The sequence below is a fragment of the Cydia pomonella genome, chromosome 10 (genome assembly GCF_033807575.1).
Source record: "Cydia pomonella isolate Wapato2018A chromosome 10, ilCydPomo1, whole genome shotgun sequence".
Taxonomy (NCBI): domain Eukaryota; kingdom Metazoa; phylum Arthropoda; class Insecta; order Lepidoptera; family Tortricidae; genus Cydia; species Cydia pomonella.
In genome coordinates this window covers 13,112,410-13,129,564 of record NC_084712.1, presented here as the reverse complement: position 1 = coordinate 13,129,564, position 17,155 = coordinate 13,112,410, and the positions used below count along the sequence as shown (strand labels likewise).

The 17,155-nt window shown below is 39.8% G+C and overlaps 1 protein-coding gene across 3 annotated transcripts; it reads left to right on the top strand.

The window, feature by feature from the left end:
• Positions 1-72: 72 nt before the first annotated feature.
• LOC133522143 (26S proteasome non-ATPase regulatory subunit 12) lies at positions 73-16,695 on the top strand. Of its 3 annotated transcripts, none has more exons than XM_061857370.1 (10): positions 73-184; positions 303-381; positions 572-688; positions 1,036-1,148; positions 8,899-9,127; positions 10,965-11,114; positions 11,954-12,177; positions 13,551-13,707; positions 14,396-14,559; positions 15,829-16,695. In XM_061857370.1, the coding sequence occupies exons 2-10, from the start codon at positions 322-324 to the stop codon at positions 15,968-15,970; spliced, it is 1,356 nt and encodes a 451-aa protein (XP_061713354.1). In that variant the 5' UTR covers positions 73-184; positions 303-321; the 3' UTR covers positions 15,971-16,695. The 3 variants fall into 3 exon arrangements, with proteins under 3 accessions (XP_061713354.1, XP_061713353.1, XP_061713355.1); XM_061857369.1 differs by having other exon boundaries at positions 96-218; XM_061857371.1 differs by lacking the exon at positions 73-184 and adding an exon at positions 195-213.
• Positions 16,696-17,155: the final 460 nt, after the last annotated feature.

Below are 17,155 nucleotides of genomic sequence, written 5' to 3'. Positions count from 1 at the left end.
AATCTGTAGTTTTGGAACATACATCTTTATTATTATGGCAACACCGCGATTTGTTAACGTCAAACTAATCAAGTCAAACTACGTGAATTGTCAAGTCAAGAAGAGGATTGCAAGTCACTTTTTTGTTTCTTGGTTTATTATTCTCACTATCATAGTAAATTTAACTTAAAATAAAACAAAAAGGGTGTGTGTTTAAATAAAATTTCTATTATAGTTGGGTAATCATACATAACGCTTATGTTGAATACTGTTTTATCGCCGTATTTGTTACCGTTTAATGTACTGTAACTTTTGATTTTCAGTTTCTATTTTCCTGAAAAAATGTCGATGAACGATGATCTTACTAGTCTTGATGCCGGAGGCAAAATAGTAAAAATGGAGGTAAGTACATCTGAGATACAATCTTCATAATACAACAATATTTTAGTCTAAAAAATAGGTTATGAAGATGACGCTACAAACATTTAGCGATTTAAATATCTGCCGAAGATTTAAATAATTAGGGCATTTATAGTACAATTGTGATAGTATTTTTTCAATGTTCATGTTATAATACTTTTCACAATTTTAGGTGGACTATAGCACCACCTGTGATGAAAAGATCCCTCTGTGGAAATCATGGGCCTCCAAAGGCAAGGTTCAAGAAGCCATCGACCAGCTGCTGGCGCTGGAGAAGCAGACACGAACAGTAAGTAAAGAAAACTTGTGTATAATGAAACTATTCCTTTGTGAAAACTAAATCAAAATATCACTCTTCAGTTTTTTTTCTTGGGCGCTCTACTTATTCAGGGCTTTTTAAACAATGAAACCACTCAAAATCAGCCAGCCTAGCCAAGGTGACAACCACTATCGCTTCGACAACAAAATGCTTTGTTTCTCTATTGCTCTTCCATATAAGCGTGACAGGGACAGTTGTGTTCCGATCACTACACAGTGTAAGCGATTCGCATGATGGCTACGTGGCCAGTTGTATATATAATGCATTGGTTACACTACATATTCCAGGTTCTTGGTAAAAATCATATTTCATTTCAGGGTGCTGACATGGCTTCAACTGCTAGGATTTTAGTTGCAATAGTGCAAATTTGTTTTGAGGCTAAGAACTGGACTGCACTGAATGATCAGATTGTGCTTTTGTCTAAGAGAAGGTAATTTCAGTAATTTATTTATTTAAACTTTATTGCACAATATAACAAATAAAGTATAAATGGCGAACTTAATGCCTAAAGGCATTCTCTACCAGTCAACCATCAGGCTAAACAGAAACAGTAGTACATGCAGGCATTAAACAAAAAATAACAGAATAAGTAACTTAAAACAAGCAAAATAGTGATAAATAATATATACTAACGTAATAAACTTACATAAATATACTATAATTAAATATACATACATATATATTAATTTATGTACCCAGTGCAAAAAATACTATGACTACAAAGGACAATTAACCAGAGAGCTTGTCGAAAAAGTGCTTGCGAAACATATGCTTAAATGAGAGCTTGGTTTGAGCCTGTCTGATGTTGAGTGAGAGATCATTCCAAAGCCGGATCGCCTGAGCGGTAAAGGAGTTAGAGACAAAATCAGAACTATGACAAGGAACAGTATGCTTGAGACTACGGGACTCGTGAAGGGTGCAACCTGTTCGGGCAGTTATAAAATGAAATTTGGATCTGAGATAGTCGGGTGCTGTTGGATCTAATGAAACAGATTATAGTGTGCACAAAATTCGCAACGATCTATGTTCACGAACAGGGAGCCAGTTAAGCCAACGCGATATGCAGATATGTGGTCATATTTACGGAGTCCGAAAAAAAATCTGATGCTATTATTAAGAAGCCGATCTAGTTTATTCAGAGAAACTTGTATGATATTCGTGTAACATACATCAGCATAATCTACAATAGGTAATACAAGAGCCTGAACAAGGAGCACCTTAGTGCCAATCAGAAGGAAGTGCTTAAGCCGGTATAGGGCTTAAGTGTGTTAGTGACCCGGCGACATACATTGGACACCTGCAGTTCCCACGTCAGGCTGCTGTCAAGAATCAACCCCAGGTTCCTCACCTGCGATGCCAGTGGTACAGGAGTATCCTCGTACACAACAGGAGGCAAGTGAGCAAGGTCGGCCATGGAAAGTAAGTTCCTTGAACAATAGCCTGGCATTTGGACGGATTCACGGAAATGCCGAAACAACGGACCAAGCAGAAATGCGATTCAAGTCCTCGTTGATTTTCGTTATAGCAAAATCCAGATCATTAATACTACTATGGGCGTACAATTGCAAGACATCGGCGTAAAGATGGTAAGAGCATGCAATGTGAGACGCAATCAAATTAATAAAAATGGAAAATAGAAGTGGAGATAGTATTCCGCCCTGCGGAACACCAGACGTGAGGTCACACCAGTCGGAAAATGCATAACTGTCAACGCGAACCATTTGACGTCGATCTTGAAGATATGAGGCGAACCATTCAGCCGTTGATGACTTAATATGCAAGTGATTCAACACAGCCAACAAGAGGTCGTGATTAACTGCATTAAATGCGTTAGAAAAGTCAATCAAGACCAAAACCGTCAGCTGCGTTGACTCCATAGCTAACCTCACATCTTCAACGATCTTAAGCAATGCCATGGTAGTGCTGTGGCCTGGACGAAAACCTGATTGAAATGGAGTGAGGACATGTAGATATGAGCAGATAGTTGTTTGTGTACAATAGCTTCTAAGACTTTAGACAAAAAAGGGAGAATAGAGATGGGACGAAAATCTTTTAGTGTACTGGGGTAAACTTTTGGTAAGGGAATTATATGTGCTTTACGCCACAACGACGGAAAACCCCCAGTTAACAGTGAGAAGTTTATAACATGGGTTATAATTGGGAGAATACATTCCAAAATGCAAATTAACATAAGTCTACTAACCTCGTCGTGGCCAACAGCATTAGATTTGATAGAGCTAATAACCTAAGCAACCTCATCATCAGTTACCAATGTAAAAGAGAAACTTGTATTAGAGGGGCAGGGCAGGGCGGAGATGAGAGAGAGACTATGAAATTTAGTGACAGGATCTAATGTGGTCGATTTAGAAAAGTGAGAGTTCAGGTCATTTTAAGAAAAAGAGGAAAAGGACATGCCATAACTCTGTTGTTTGCCAAAACCGATTGAGTTTAAAAATTTCCAAGTTTAGGCGATGATGGAACAATGTTATTGAAAATATGTTTGCACTTCGCTGCTCGCACCATCTGATTACACGACACAGGCCTACCTTCACGACCAAACAGTGCGGGGTACGGCATTCTTGATGCAGCCATCATCTCGTATCAAATGGAAGCCTTCGACACCGTAACATGCCGACAAACAACATCAGTTGGCTCAGACCACATGCCATGGCTACTAGATATAAATATAGTGGTGGACAAAACGAAAAATATGATAAGAAGCACCCGTGCTATAGCAAGTAATGAAGAAACCAAACAGCGATATCAGCAAACTCTATGGAACAAAACCACTCAGCTACCAAAGGAAATCACATCCGATTCAGAATGCGAGGAATACATACTACAACTAGAAAAAGCTATTACCGAATCTCTGGATGAGTATGCGCCACTGCATGAGTACAATAGAAGAGATCAACTTCCAGATGAGATTAATAAATTAATAGATGAAAGAAACCAAGCAAAAAATAAAGCGTGGCGACTACGCTTTAACCAGGACAGAATAACGGAACAAAGGACGACCTACAATCGTCTGAAACGGCTGGTCCAACAGGCGCTCTTGGAGTATAACGATCAGAAATGGGTAAGAATAGTAAATGACCCACGAAACAATAGAGCCCAGATGTGGCGAATCCAACGCAACCTGAAGGCACCAGTACAGAGACTCCCCCACATCCAGGGATGCAACAGCGAGAAAGAAACCATCGACACTTTAGTCGGCGCAGCGATCGTAGCAGAAGCCGAGATAGATAACAAGGACAAGAGTACAGAGAAGACCACGCCCTTTCAGCCTCTTGACGCTACATCTATAGAGGAGATTAAGATCGCTCTAAGACGTTTTAAAAATAAGAAGGCCCCAGGCCCCGACAAAATCAAAGCAGATGCTCTCAAACTCGGAGGTAACGCCTTTCTCATCCGGTACAAAGTTATAGCCGATTACCTATTAATGACAGGCTACTATCCCAATAGGTGGAAAATCGGAGAATGCATATTCCTACATAAAGCAGGGAAGAATCACCGCGACGCCAAATCGTATCGACCCATTACCCTTCTAAATATCATGGGTAAATTACACGAGCGCTTACTTCTTTCGCGCCTGCGACAGACGACCGACAGACTCCAACCGCCATTCCAGCATGGCTTTACTAAGAATAGAGGAACAGGTACGCAAATACTTCGTACCGGAAAGTTTATAACGGATGCCTTAGAAGCAAAGGAGAGCGTGGCCTTGGTATCGACTGATCTTTCGAAAGCCTTCGACTCCATAAATCACGAGGGTCTGACAAAGAAACTTCAAACAGCCGACGTTCCAAATAACATTATCAAAATAATAGAAAATTACCTGAGCGGTCGAAAAACCTATGGACGTTTCAGAACCACCAACGGCAAAGAGAAAGCGGTGCCATACGGAGTCCCACAGGGCTCTATCCTGGGCCCAATCATCTTCAACATGTATGTACATTACGTTTGGGATCAACGGAACCGGATCCGCGGACTAAAGCTTTCTCAATACGCCGATGACTTGTGCATACTCAACAGATCTCCCGAACCGAACAGCGCGACGAGCCGTGCGGGCTGGGCCGCTGAAACTGTTATCGATTACTACCATCGCTGGGGACTGAAGTGCAACATAGAGAAAACCGAATGTGCTATGTTCACTCATAAGAAAAAGTACCGCAGAACCATTCGCATCAAAAACGAGGTAATTGAATATAAAAACAGCATAAAATATTTGGGTGTACACCTAGACAAGACCATGACCATGGGTAAACAGACGGACTACGTAGTGCAGAAAGTACGACGGGCGCGCGGTGCTCTAGCTTCCATTATAGGCTGGCACGCTAAGACGGATCTGACGGTGAAACTGTCTGTCATTCAGGCCTGTCATTGGATTATGGCGTGGTACAATTACTCTCACGTTACAGTAAGAGCAACCTACTCAAAATTGAACGTCAATATCGAATGGCTGACAGTTTCCAAAACGCCTAGAAACTTCACTACTCTGGGAGATGCTCGACTGGGATCCAATCCATGGCACCTCCGCGCACAAGACTTAAATGAGGACATGCTGCGCCGATTTAGGGAAATGCACATTGCGGATCTAGATACCCCTGGTAACGCCTACATCGGACACAAGCAGCACAACCCACTTCTAACTAACACTAGATTAGGAGAAATTGACTATGTACCAAAAAAAGACAGGAGTCGGCAGCTCAGCAAGCGAGCGACCGCTCCACGTCCCCATAGATTATAGGAAATTAGTTGTAAGAATAGTTGTAAGACAGGACAAAATGAAACAACTTTTAAATTTATATAAATTTATTCTGTACGCACACACTAACAAAGCACACAGCACAAACATGACACTTATACAGATCTTTCAGACAAACATAGGTAGATTGTAAGTAGCTGACATACCCACAGGCCGAACACACCATCGGCCTGATGGACATAACACAATGTAACATAATAAACTAGAGAAATAAACACCTTTCTATTCTATTCTATTCTATTCATCTGATTACACCGATTTCTTGCAATCTTGAACAAGCTCAGTTCTCTTCAGAGCGATCCCGCTTATATTTTCGGAATGCCCTATCTCGCCTAGTCATAGCCATGCGAACCCCATTTGTAATCCAAGGCGCGGGTGGGCGCTTCAGCCTTACCGAAAGAATAGGTGCATGAGCATCATACAACTTTAAGATAACATTGCTTAATGACAATCCGCCTCCTCCATTGACTATATTTAATACATAGTAGTTATGTATATACTCAACACAATAGAAGATTGCAGAGGGCCAAAGGTGTTTAGAAGAAAATTAAGAACAGGAGTGAATCAAATAGTAAAATTGAAAGACAATCATAACAATTTGGTAACGGATCGTGACCAAATTGTTAAAATTGTTGAGGAGTTTTATGGCACACTTTATGCATCACAATCGGACGCACCACACATATTTATATCTGATTCTAGAGCACCCCCATTCCCCTGCAACGATAAAGAGAACATACCATCAATAATAGACAGTGAAGTCAAGAAAGCATTGTATCAGATGAAAGCGGATAAATCTCCTGGCGAAGATGGCATTACATCCGATCTTCTTCGCGCAGGTGGTGACCCAGTTATCAGTGTCCTCGTAAAACTGTTTAATCAGGTTTTACGAGGTACTCGCACCCCAGAATCCTGGAAGACCGCCATAGTCACCATCTTACATAAAAAAGGAGATATTTCGAAGTTGAGTAATTATCGCCCCATAAGCCTTCTTTCTCACACGTACAAGCTATTTGCAAAAGTTCTGTGCAATCGACTAACTCGTATCCTCGACGAATGCCAACCTCCCGAGCAGGCTGGTTTCCGGAGTGGATTTTCAACTATCGACCATATCCATGCAGTAAAGCAGCTGATGGAGAAAAGTCATGAGTACAACCGGCCCCTGTGCATGGCCTTCGTTGATTACGAGAAGGCCTTCGATAGTGTCGAACATTGGGCCGTGTTTGACGCTCTCCATCGCTGCTCAGTTGATACTCGCTATGTGGATGTGCTCCGGGAGCTATATAGCTCGGCAACAATGCAAGTTCGGCTTCACAAACTAAGTAACCCCATATTCATCCAAAGGGGAGTGCGTCAAGGGGATACCATTTCACCCAAGCTTTTTACGGCGGTCCTAGAAGACGTCATAAAAACGCTTGCATGGGACAAAACTGGACTCAATATCCATGGTGTCTTCTTGTCGCACCTGAGATTTGCCGACGACATTGTTTTGTTTGCCGAGACCCTGGAAGATCTTCAAAGCATGATTGAAAGCCTATACCACGCTTCTTTGAAGGTAGGTCTCAAGATGAATATGTCTAAGACTAAGATTATGACGAACATCCCCGGTAAATCGATTCCAATCATTAAGGTTGGGAACGAAATACTAGAGGTGGTCGAGCAGTACTTGTATCTTGGACATATTCTATCATTTGACAAAACACATCAGCAGAAGGAGATCTCCAGGAGAATTCAGCTGGGTTGGGCGGCATTTAATAAATTAGCGGACATCCTGAGACCTGCTAACATTCCACAATGCCTGAAAACTCGCCTCTTCAATCAATGTGTCCTGCCCACCATGACCTACGGTGCCGAGACATGGACGCTCACCAAGGAGGCTGTGCATAAAATCTGTGTAGCACAGAGAGCCATGGAGCGCGCCATGCTCGGTATCAAGCTTCAAGATCGAGTAAGGAATGTCGAGATCCGTCATCGCACCAAGGTGCTAGACGTGGGTTGCGTCATAACCAACCTAAAATGGAGTTGGGCGGGACATGTTGCTAGGCAGAGTGATGGCAGGTGGACTAAAATTTTAACGGAATGGTGGCCGCTTTCGGATGAAAGAAGCCCCTGGCGTCCGTTGGCTCGTTGGGTGGACGACATTCGGAAAATTGCGGGACACTTCTGGATGCGATTAGCTCAGGATCGGGACAAGTGGCGTACTGGAAGAGAGGCCTATGCTCAGCAGTGGGCAATAAAAGGCTGATATGATGATGATGAGTTATGTATTCTGTAGACCTAGTTTTAAGATTGTTAGCTTAATAGTCTCTTGACGTGAAACATGTATTTCATACAATTTTTTTTTTATTTTATTCTTTGACATTTGGAGAACCTTTACACCTCCAAATCTTATTAATGTCATTATTATTGTGTATTATTATTTTTCTCAGACCGTGGGGACCTTATACATCTCCAAACTTAATGTATTAACCGTTGAGACTATTCGTCTCTGTCATATTGTATAAAATACTTGACTTGGTACATACTAGTTATGTACAGAATGTAGCATTAGTTTATGAGACTGCTAGTTTAACAGTCCAGACGCGGTTTATTTATTTAGTATAAATTTTATTTTGACACTTGGAGAGACTTTACACCTCCAAATTTTATTAGTATTACTTAGTACTCTGACATTGGGGACCTTTTACATCTCCAGATTTAATGTGTTTTTAACCATAGAGACTATACATCTCTATTGTATTGTAGTAATTATTTATTTTAAGATTATTATAATGTAATGTTTACCCAGGTATTGGCTGTTGTATTTATAAATGTTGTTATGTATTTTTCATGTCACTATATGATGTTACTATAAATGTTGTAGGTATTGACTTGTAAAAGAGCCCTTAAGGCCTACTTGCAGAATAAATTTTTGAATTTTGACTGTGCCGACAGTACCACCAACCAATCTTCACTACGTGCACTTTCCCGTAAAGCCCTAATTAAGAGTATTAGAAGTAATGTCCTAATTAAGAGTTTAATATTATATTTTTATTTATTTATGCCTTTATTTTTCCTTAAATATATTTTATGACAAGTTCTAACAGTATCGTTTTTTCTATTTTAAGGACCCCTGTCGGGTATAGGCCTCCTCCATATCTTTCCACGTTTAATATTATATATAATGTCCTAATTAGAGTTTTATATATTGTATTTAGCATCTAACAATGTGGAAATTATTATTATTATTATATAATTATAGGTAAGCAGCTATTTAGCTGATGACACACAGTGTCCTGTCTCTGTCCGTGTCTGTCTGTTGGTGTTTTGTGTCTGTGTGTATGTAATTAAACTAAATACTATACTGGCATTCACAGCAAATCAGATTGACCCATCAATGTTCTTATAATGACTGTAAAACATTATTTTTCAGATCCCAACTTAAACAGGCTGTTGTCAAAATGGTCCAAGAATGCTACACTTATGTCGACAAAACGCCAGACATGAAAACTAAAATCAAACTCATAGAGACTCTGAGATCCATCACCGAGGGCAAGATCTATGTTGAAGTGGAAAGGGCCAGGCTCACACACATTTTGGCTAAGATCTGGGAAGACGAGGGCAATGTGGTAGAGGCAGCCAAAATTATTCAGGAACTTCAGGTATGCAATACAAATATGGAAGTCACACAATTTTCTCTAAAAAGTGGAATAATAACTAGAGTAGTTGTACTACATAAAACTCTTGAATAGTATATTTTTTCCTTCTCATCTGGGCACTTCTAGTTGTTATTTAATTTTTTTATTTTATTATAAGCCTTTTAGTCAGATGCCGTCTAATATTCGTATATTTCATTATTTTTCCATTGTTGCTCATCTCCTTGCCAAGTGGCAAAGGCCTCCTCCAGTCTTCTCCATTCTAGCCTGTCTGTGGCTACTCTGCCCCAAGTTAAACCTTCCATATCTTATGTCGTCAACCCATCTTTTTTGGGGCCTGCATTGTTTTCTGTTTCCTGTTCGTGGATACCATAGGCTGACTATTTTGCTCCACTTGTCTTTTCCTCGGACTATGTGACCTGCCTATTTCCACTTCTGCCTTTTGATCTTTCTGGTTATGTCCTGAACTTTTGTTTTCTTTCTGATAATGGTGGATTTAACTTTGTCTTCTCGTCTTAGTCCTGTCATACTCCTTTCCATCGCTCGTTGGCAAGTGGCCAGTTTTTCAGTGTTTTCTGTTGTTAAGCTCCAAGTTTCGCTTCCATATACTAGAACTGGCAAAATGCAGGTGTTAAACAGTTTCGATTTTGTTGCGATGTGGAGACTTTTGTCTTTCATCACTACTTTCAGGTTCCAGTACCTCTTCCATCCGTTTGTTACTCTTTTGTCTATTTCTTTGTCTATAGGGTCTTTCGTGTCCATCAACTGTCCGAGATAAATAAATATTCATCCACATAGCTTATTGGGGCTTCTGCCACTGTTATGGGTTTTTTTTTATTGTTGGTCATAATCTTTGTTTTTTCAGGATTTAGCATCAATCCAACCTTGATACTTTCTGCTGCTAGTTCGTTTATCATCTTTTTAAGTTCTTCTGTAAGGCTAAGATGGTCGGCTCTTTATCATTTGTCACCATACCTGTCCCGTTCTAACAAGGATGTAAGTGCGAAAGTGACGGGCATAGTGACAAGTGATAAAAATGGAACCATGATGCCGTCGCTGATGTGTAAGCAAAAAGCACAATATCGTCTGCAAATCTCAGACGTGTTAGTGTGCGACCGTCAATTTTAAGTCCTAGGCTGTCCCATTCAAGATTCTTGAAGATCATTTCCAATACAGCCAGAATGAGTCTAGGGGAGAGTGGGTCTCCTTGCCTCACACCTTTTTGAATTCGAAATGTGCTTCCCTTCCTCTCTAGTTGGATGCATGCTGAGCTGTGCTTGTAGATGTTTCTTATTATTCGTATGTATTTGTGTTCTATTCCCTGTTCTTTTAAAGCTTTCCAAATTTGTGTGTGTATAAGCGAATCAAAGGCTTTCTGATAGTCAATGAATGCCATATAGTATGTAAGTTGATATTCTTCGTATCTTTCCAATATTTGCCGTACTGTATGGATGTGGTCGAGGACTGAATAGTCTTTGCGTTGGTCTTTGTTATTTAATATTTATGTTGAAATAGTAATGTTTAATCAGTTATTTGATCTGATATTTTTCACTCAGGTGTTAATTTGTAATATTTGCGCTTACTTGTAAAGCATGCTGTTTACACTTGTTTTGGATCTCAAGCTAGTTTTTAAGCCATAAAATGCAATTGTATGTTTCTCATTATATTGTACAATATCTGTTTAGTGTACCTAATAAAGTGAAATAAAATCGAGATTCTTTATTCCAAGAATGAACTGCTGCACTTGAATTTTTCCGAAAGTAACTCTGATAGTCCTATAAATTGATTTTATTTTAACAATGATAATGAGTACAAAGTATTAAATAAATTGTATGGTTATTAGGTGGAAACTTATGGCTCCATGGATAAGCGTGAGAAGGTAGAACTTATATTGGAACAGATGAGGCTGTGCCTTGCTATCAAGGATTACGTCAGGACACAAATTATCTCAAAGAAGATCAACACAAAGTTCTTTGAGGAAGAAAATACTCAGGTGGGTATTGAGTTAGTTTCCATAACTGTGCACCATTTAAGCTTAGTAATATAGAAAAATAATGAATACTTTATAAATAAAAAAGTAGTCATGTTTTTTAAGCCCTTTTATGCCAGATATGCATACAAGGAAACTCTTAGAAAAAGAAATCCCGACACAAGAGGCATAATTTAGACAGACACTCTGTGTGTATGTGTGTGTGTTGTGTTTGTGTGTGTGTTGTGTTTGTGTTAGTATGATACAATTTTTGAAGATATTTCTGTGTTTCAATACCAAATATAAATACAAATATTATGGCTCATGGTATAGAAACAAAAATAGTACTACTATTTTTAAAGATACATTTAAACCATGCTGTTTAAAGTTATCTCAACATCAGCATTCATCAATATTATTTAATTTATTATTATTCTGTAAAGACAACAAATGGTCATATATAAGATGCTATTCCTGCTCCCACGTACTCTGTTTACAAGCGAGGCCGTTTTCTTGCGCCAGATAGCGTCGAAGCTGTCTGTCCGTGTCTCAGCAAACATAGTCGACTCGCTGCAGTATCGTGAAAGCAGTAGTAGCACCCTAAATGCGTTATTATACTGTATACGCAGAGCGTTGTAGGCCCGCTGCGTGTAATTGACCCACAGACTTGCCGAGTACAGTGATGTGCAGTAATTGATTATTTTTTGTCAAAATTTTGTACACTATTATATTCCATGAATACCCAACGCACCCAACAAACCTTCGTCCATTTCAATGTACACACCGTTAGTGTTGTATTAAAAAAAAGTACTAAGAATTTAACGTGTTTATTTATTCATTTATATCATTGAACATCGCCACAGGAGTTGAAGGAGAAGTTCTATCGCCTGATGATCGCCGTAGACCAGCACAACGGAGCATATCTATCCGTGTGCCGGCATTTCCGAGCGCTGGGCGCAGCGGGCGGCGCGGACGCGCTCATAGGCAGCGTGGTGTTCCTCGTGCTGGCGCCGTATGACAACGAGCAGGCCGATCTCACGCATCGTGTCAACGAGGACAAGGATCTTGATAAGCTGCCTGATTACAAGTACGTAGTAAACACAATTGCCTCAACTACAAGATGGACCATATAAGGTGCTAACAAACAAAAAAAAATGCCTCAAGGCATTAAGTCCGCCCTTTGTACTATAAGGTTTTTTTTGCAATAAAGGTTAAATAAATAAATAAATAAAATTGCTACGTAAAACACACCGTTAATAAGATAATTAAATGGACCTCATTAGGCGGGTCCACACGGAGCGAGCATACGCGCGAGGCAATTTCCTCGCGCACAAACCGGCCTGTGTAGACGTACTTCGGCCGAGGTGGCACGCTCAGGCGAGGAAAACGCGCGCGCTCTACACTGGCCGGTTTGAACGTGAGGAAATTGCCTCGCGCGTATGCTCGCTCTGTATGGACCCGCCTATTGATCAGATTCTAGAACCTCTTTTTACCTTAAAATTAACTGGCCACTTCACGTAGATTCATGACAATCCGCCAAACCATAATGACATTTAAGATAAACAACTAAGCGTTAAACATCTTGTCATGATGATTATTTTTAGATATAATTATAATTATTGTTTTGTTCGGTAAATGAAAACAAAAAAAAAATGAAAAGTTTTCTTATTTCTATTTAAAGTTAATTGTTTTAATATAAAATACAATCTCTTAAAATATCGGTAAGTAGTTAATTTGTTGGCCCCTCATACACCGTGTTTTTTTTTAAATTGCGTTAACTTCAGGGAATGGGTAAGTACGTTTAAGAAAACTTAATGCCATAGTTAATTTTAATTCGATTTTTATTATTTTTATTTATTATTATAAAAAGTATTTTAATGTTGCATATAGCGTTATTCTAATACGGGCATTACATTTAGCCCTACCAAACAATTGAAAACTGTGACATATTAATGTCATTTCGAACATGTATCGTCCGAGATAGTACGTACTACGGAAGGTAGAGGTAAAGAATAGAATCTCCATGTACTAAAAATGTCCGTCAAAAAACTTTAAATAGGTGGCGCTACAATACTTAAAGAAAAAAAACATAGACAGAGCACTTCACTCCGTCAATAACGCCTAGGTTCTTAGCTACTCTAACGCTACTTTGGAGAGATTTGGAGACAGCTGGACCTGGCCTATGGAGATTGTATTCCTTACCTCTACTTTCCATAGTAGGTACGTATGTTTAATAGTAGTACGTATAAACTCGTACTAAACACTAATCAATATGGTAACAGGCCCTAAGGCAAGTGTACACGCTCTTAAGGGCCTTATAAGATAAAAATAGATTATAGATTATCGCCGAAATTGAGTTAATTAGAATACCGGTGTCTTTGAGAAAGTTACTTAATTGAAGCTCAGGAATGCACCCTTGAAATTAACGAAGTTCTCTGTTATATGAATTGGTTATTGTAGACAACTTCTGGGCCTGTTCATCAACCCTGAGATCATCAAGTGGAACAGCCTCTGCCAGCACTACGAGAAGGCGCTGCGAGCGACGCCCTACTTCGACTCGACCGACGAGAAGGGACAGGAACGATGGAACGACCTGAAGAACAGGGTGGTAGAACATGTAAGTTAGTTCAGTTCAGTCAAGTATTTGTTTATTATTCAGTCCCATAAGAAATGCTACAGTTATTGACACGTTGTGGACTTGAGTCAGTGACATATAGATAGTGTTTTCAACGTCAAACTGATCAGCGTTTGCTGTAAAACCAATTCCTGCAAACCGCAAAGTAATGGCATTATACAGTTTGGCTGATTAGAGTTAAAGGTCCGATCTACAAGATTTTAATACTTCTTCGAGCTACACCAGCTTCCGACACGTCGGAAGGGAGGAGCCCAAGCGATATCCAGACCAAATCATTCTGCCATTTTTTGCGGAGAAACGTGCACATAGGCACACTTCTCACTTACTACATATAAAATCCAGTCCGTACCGACGACACAAATACATAGAAAATAACACATGTTAAAGACAAATCTTGCAGACCTCGGTCTCTTTGTGTACGGACGAGTCACAACATGCATGCCTATCCCCAGTTGGGCATGTGCTTCGGCAGGTGTTGCTCGAAGGAGTATTTTTTTAAGGAAACTCTGCTGGAAACACTAGAAATTATTTTGGTAGGATACTTTTAGAGTTCTCAGTATTCCTTGGGCATTTTCCACGAATATTGACAATGTTCTAAAGATTATCATAAAGAAAAAATGTACTGTGGAATCAAAACTAACTTGAGAATTATAATGTCTTGTTTTTCCAGAACATTCGCATCATGTCGATGTACTATACGCGCATCTCCATGAAACGCATGAGCGAACTGCTAGGCCTCACCGAGACCGAGACGGAAGAAGCGCTCAGCCAACTGGTTGTCACCGCCGTCGTCAAGGCCAAGATCGACCGTCCTGCCGGCGTCGTCCATTTCAGGTAACTGTCTTAATCATAATCTAATGATAAAATCTATAAGACTTAAGTGGCGAAGTTGCCATGAAACATAAAAGCGAGTCAGCACCACTGTGAGGGAGATGGAAGAATCGCTCAGCCAACTCTTGGTCAGCGCCATCGAGGGAATCAAGATCGACCGTCCTACCGGCGTCGTGCACTTCAAGTTACTGTTACACATTTTATTTGACTAGTGGTAGAGTCGCCATGTGAAGGGGCGTTATATGATGCAGCTATGCTCAAGGTTATTTCTATCCCGAAATGAAACCTAAAAGCGCGACAGCGTCACCGAGAGCAAGACGGAAGAAGCATTCGGTCAACTTGTTGTCAGCGCCGGCGTGAAGACCAAGACTGACCTTCCCGTCGGAATCGTGCGATTCAGGTAACTGTCTTAGTCAACATATGACTAGTGGAAAGGTATGGGACGTGAAAGCGAGACAGCGTTACCAAGTTGTCAGTGACATCGTGAAAGCCAAGAGCGACCGTCCCGCTGTCGTTATGCACTTCAGGTAACTGGGTAAGCTCCCTCGCATGGCGACCCTGCCCTTAAAGTCTACCGGGTCTTAATACTATAACATAAACTTTAGATTTTAAGGGCAGGGTCGTCATGTGATGGAGCTTTATATAACGCAATACACAAGGCTTATTTTCTTCTAAAATGCTTATGTTTAATATACAGTAAAAAAAAAACATTGAATCTTAAAACAAGAGCTGCAATCAACAAATCACAGTCAGCATCTAATAGGTAACCTTTGTTGGCATAGAAATAAAGATGGTATCCGATATATTTATTTATTTATTTCGATTTTTTTTTTCTTTTTTGTATATAGTAATAAATGTAGTCTATCTTAACTTTATATGTGTAGTATATGTATTATATTGTATTTTTACTAATTTTTTCTTTATTTTTTATTTTTTTGCACCACCCGTTAACTTCGCTTCGTTCGCCTGGCGAACCTTCAGATAGTGAGATGGCGAACTTCGCCATCTCACTATCTGAAGGTTGTCTGGAAGAGATCGCTGTTTAGCGATAAGTCCGCCTGTTGTTACCTACCAATGTGTATATTTTATCAATTCCTGTATCTGTTTTTTATGTAGTGTGCAATAAAGAATTTTATTATTATTATTATTATTTGGCCACTTTGGCTGTCTCTATACGATTGTTCAAGATTGTATAGAGAAAGTTTTATTCTTAGAGGTATTATCGAATTATGTTGAGCGTGTTCGGGGCTTTCAAGACTAACCTTGTTCCAGTTTGAACATGAACGCATCAGACCGGCTCAATGAGTGGTCGAACAACCTCAACACGCTCATGCAGCTCGTCAACAAGACCACGCACCTCATCAACAAGGAGGAGTGCGTGCACAAACACCTGCTCGCCACGGCTGCCGAGTAACTTACGAGTACCTAATTATGTGAAATGAACAATAATTCTCTCTTTAATAAAGTATCAGTTTCATAATTCTCGAATTTTAAGGCATGCCTCCCCACAGCTTCGATCAGCGAGAAGCTAGTAGTTTTTCTTTGAGGGCTAGAAAGGATGGTATGTCGAAATGTGCATCTCTTATTCAAACAGGATTTAAATCAAAAGTACGTTTCTTGAACGAAAGAATAGTCTATTTGCTAATCGCTTGTCCGCCACTGCCCGGATAGCTGCAAGTTATTCTACCTTTTAACCCCCGACACAGAGGGGTTTTATAGGTTTGACGCCGTTGTCTATCTGTGGCATCGTAGCTTTCAAACGGATTGATTAATTTCGATGCGGTTTCCTTGCGGTTATGCTTAGCTATGTTTAATACAGATCGATCCAGCAGTTTCAAGAGTATCAGTTCTTTTCCAAAATGGTGTTATAATAATATTGCAAAATGCGGAGAGGGTTTTAAAAATTCTTAATTTAATATTTATGGATGAAAACAGATGTATTAAATACATGGCGCTTGCATGAAACCGAACAGCCTTATAAAACGGTCTCTTCTTCCTCGCGTTGTCCCGGCATTTTGCCACGGCTCATTGGAGCCTGGGGTCCGCTTGGCACTTATCCCTAGAGTTGGCGTAGGCACTAGTATTTACGAAAGCGACTGCTATCTGACCTTTCAACCCAGAGGGTAAACTAGGCATTATTGGGATTAGTCCGGTTTCCTCACGATGCTTTCCTTCACCGAAAAGCGACTAGTGTATATCAAATGATACGAGCTGGGGTTTCAACCCGCGACCTCCGGATTGCAAGCCTAATAAAACGGTATCCGATTTTATGCTCGATAGACTGCTTGCTTTCTGCTAGATTGATTATAGCTGTTGCTTATAACCTAACTGTTATTAATGTTATTATATGTAACGTCTAAAGACTAATTTCGTAAAGGATATAATTTCGTAGAAAGAGAATTATTGTCGGGTGAAATATTTATTCATCGGTATACATTATGGCTCGTTATCAAGAAGCCTAGACTGTTAAACACAACAAAATATATGCACTGTTGCATTTGTTTCATAAAAGGAAATTGCCGTTAATATAGAATATGACCTGTATTACCTAGATTATTTAATGTAATAATTGCCTTTAAAATTTTATTCTCAGTTTTAA

Coding starts and splice junctions, on each gene's coding strand:
- LOC133522143 (XM_061857370.1), top strand. CDS start 322: ATGTCGATGAACGATGATCTTACTAGTCTTGATGCCGGAGGCAAAATA. Junction 1,149..8,898: donor GTGCTTTTGTCTAAGAGAAG/GTAATTTCAGTA, acceptor ATTATTTTTCAG/ATCCCAACTTAAACAGGCTG. Junction 12,178..13,550: donor GATAAGCTGCCTGATTACAA/GTACGTAGTAAA, acceptor TGGTTATTGTAG/ACAACTTCTGGGCCTGTTCA.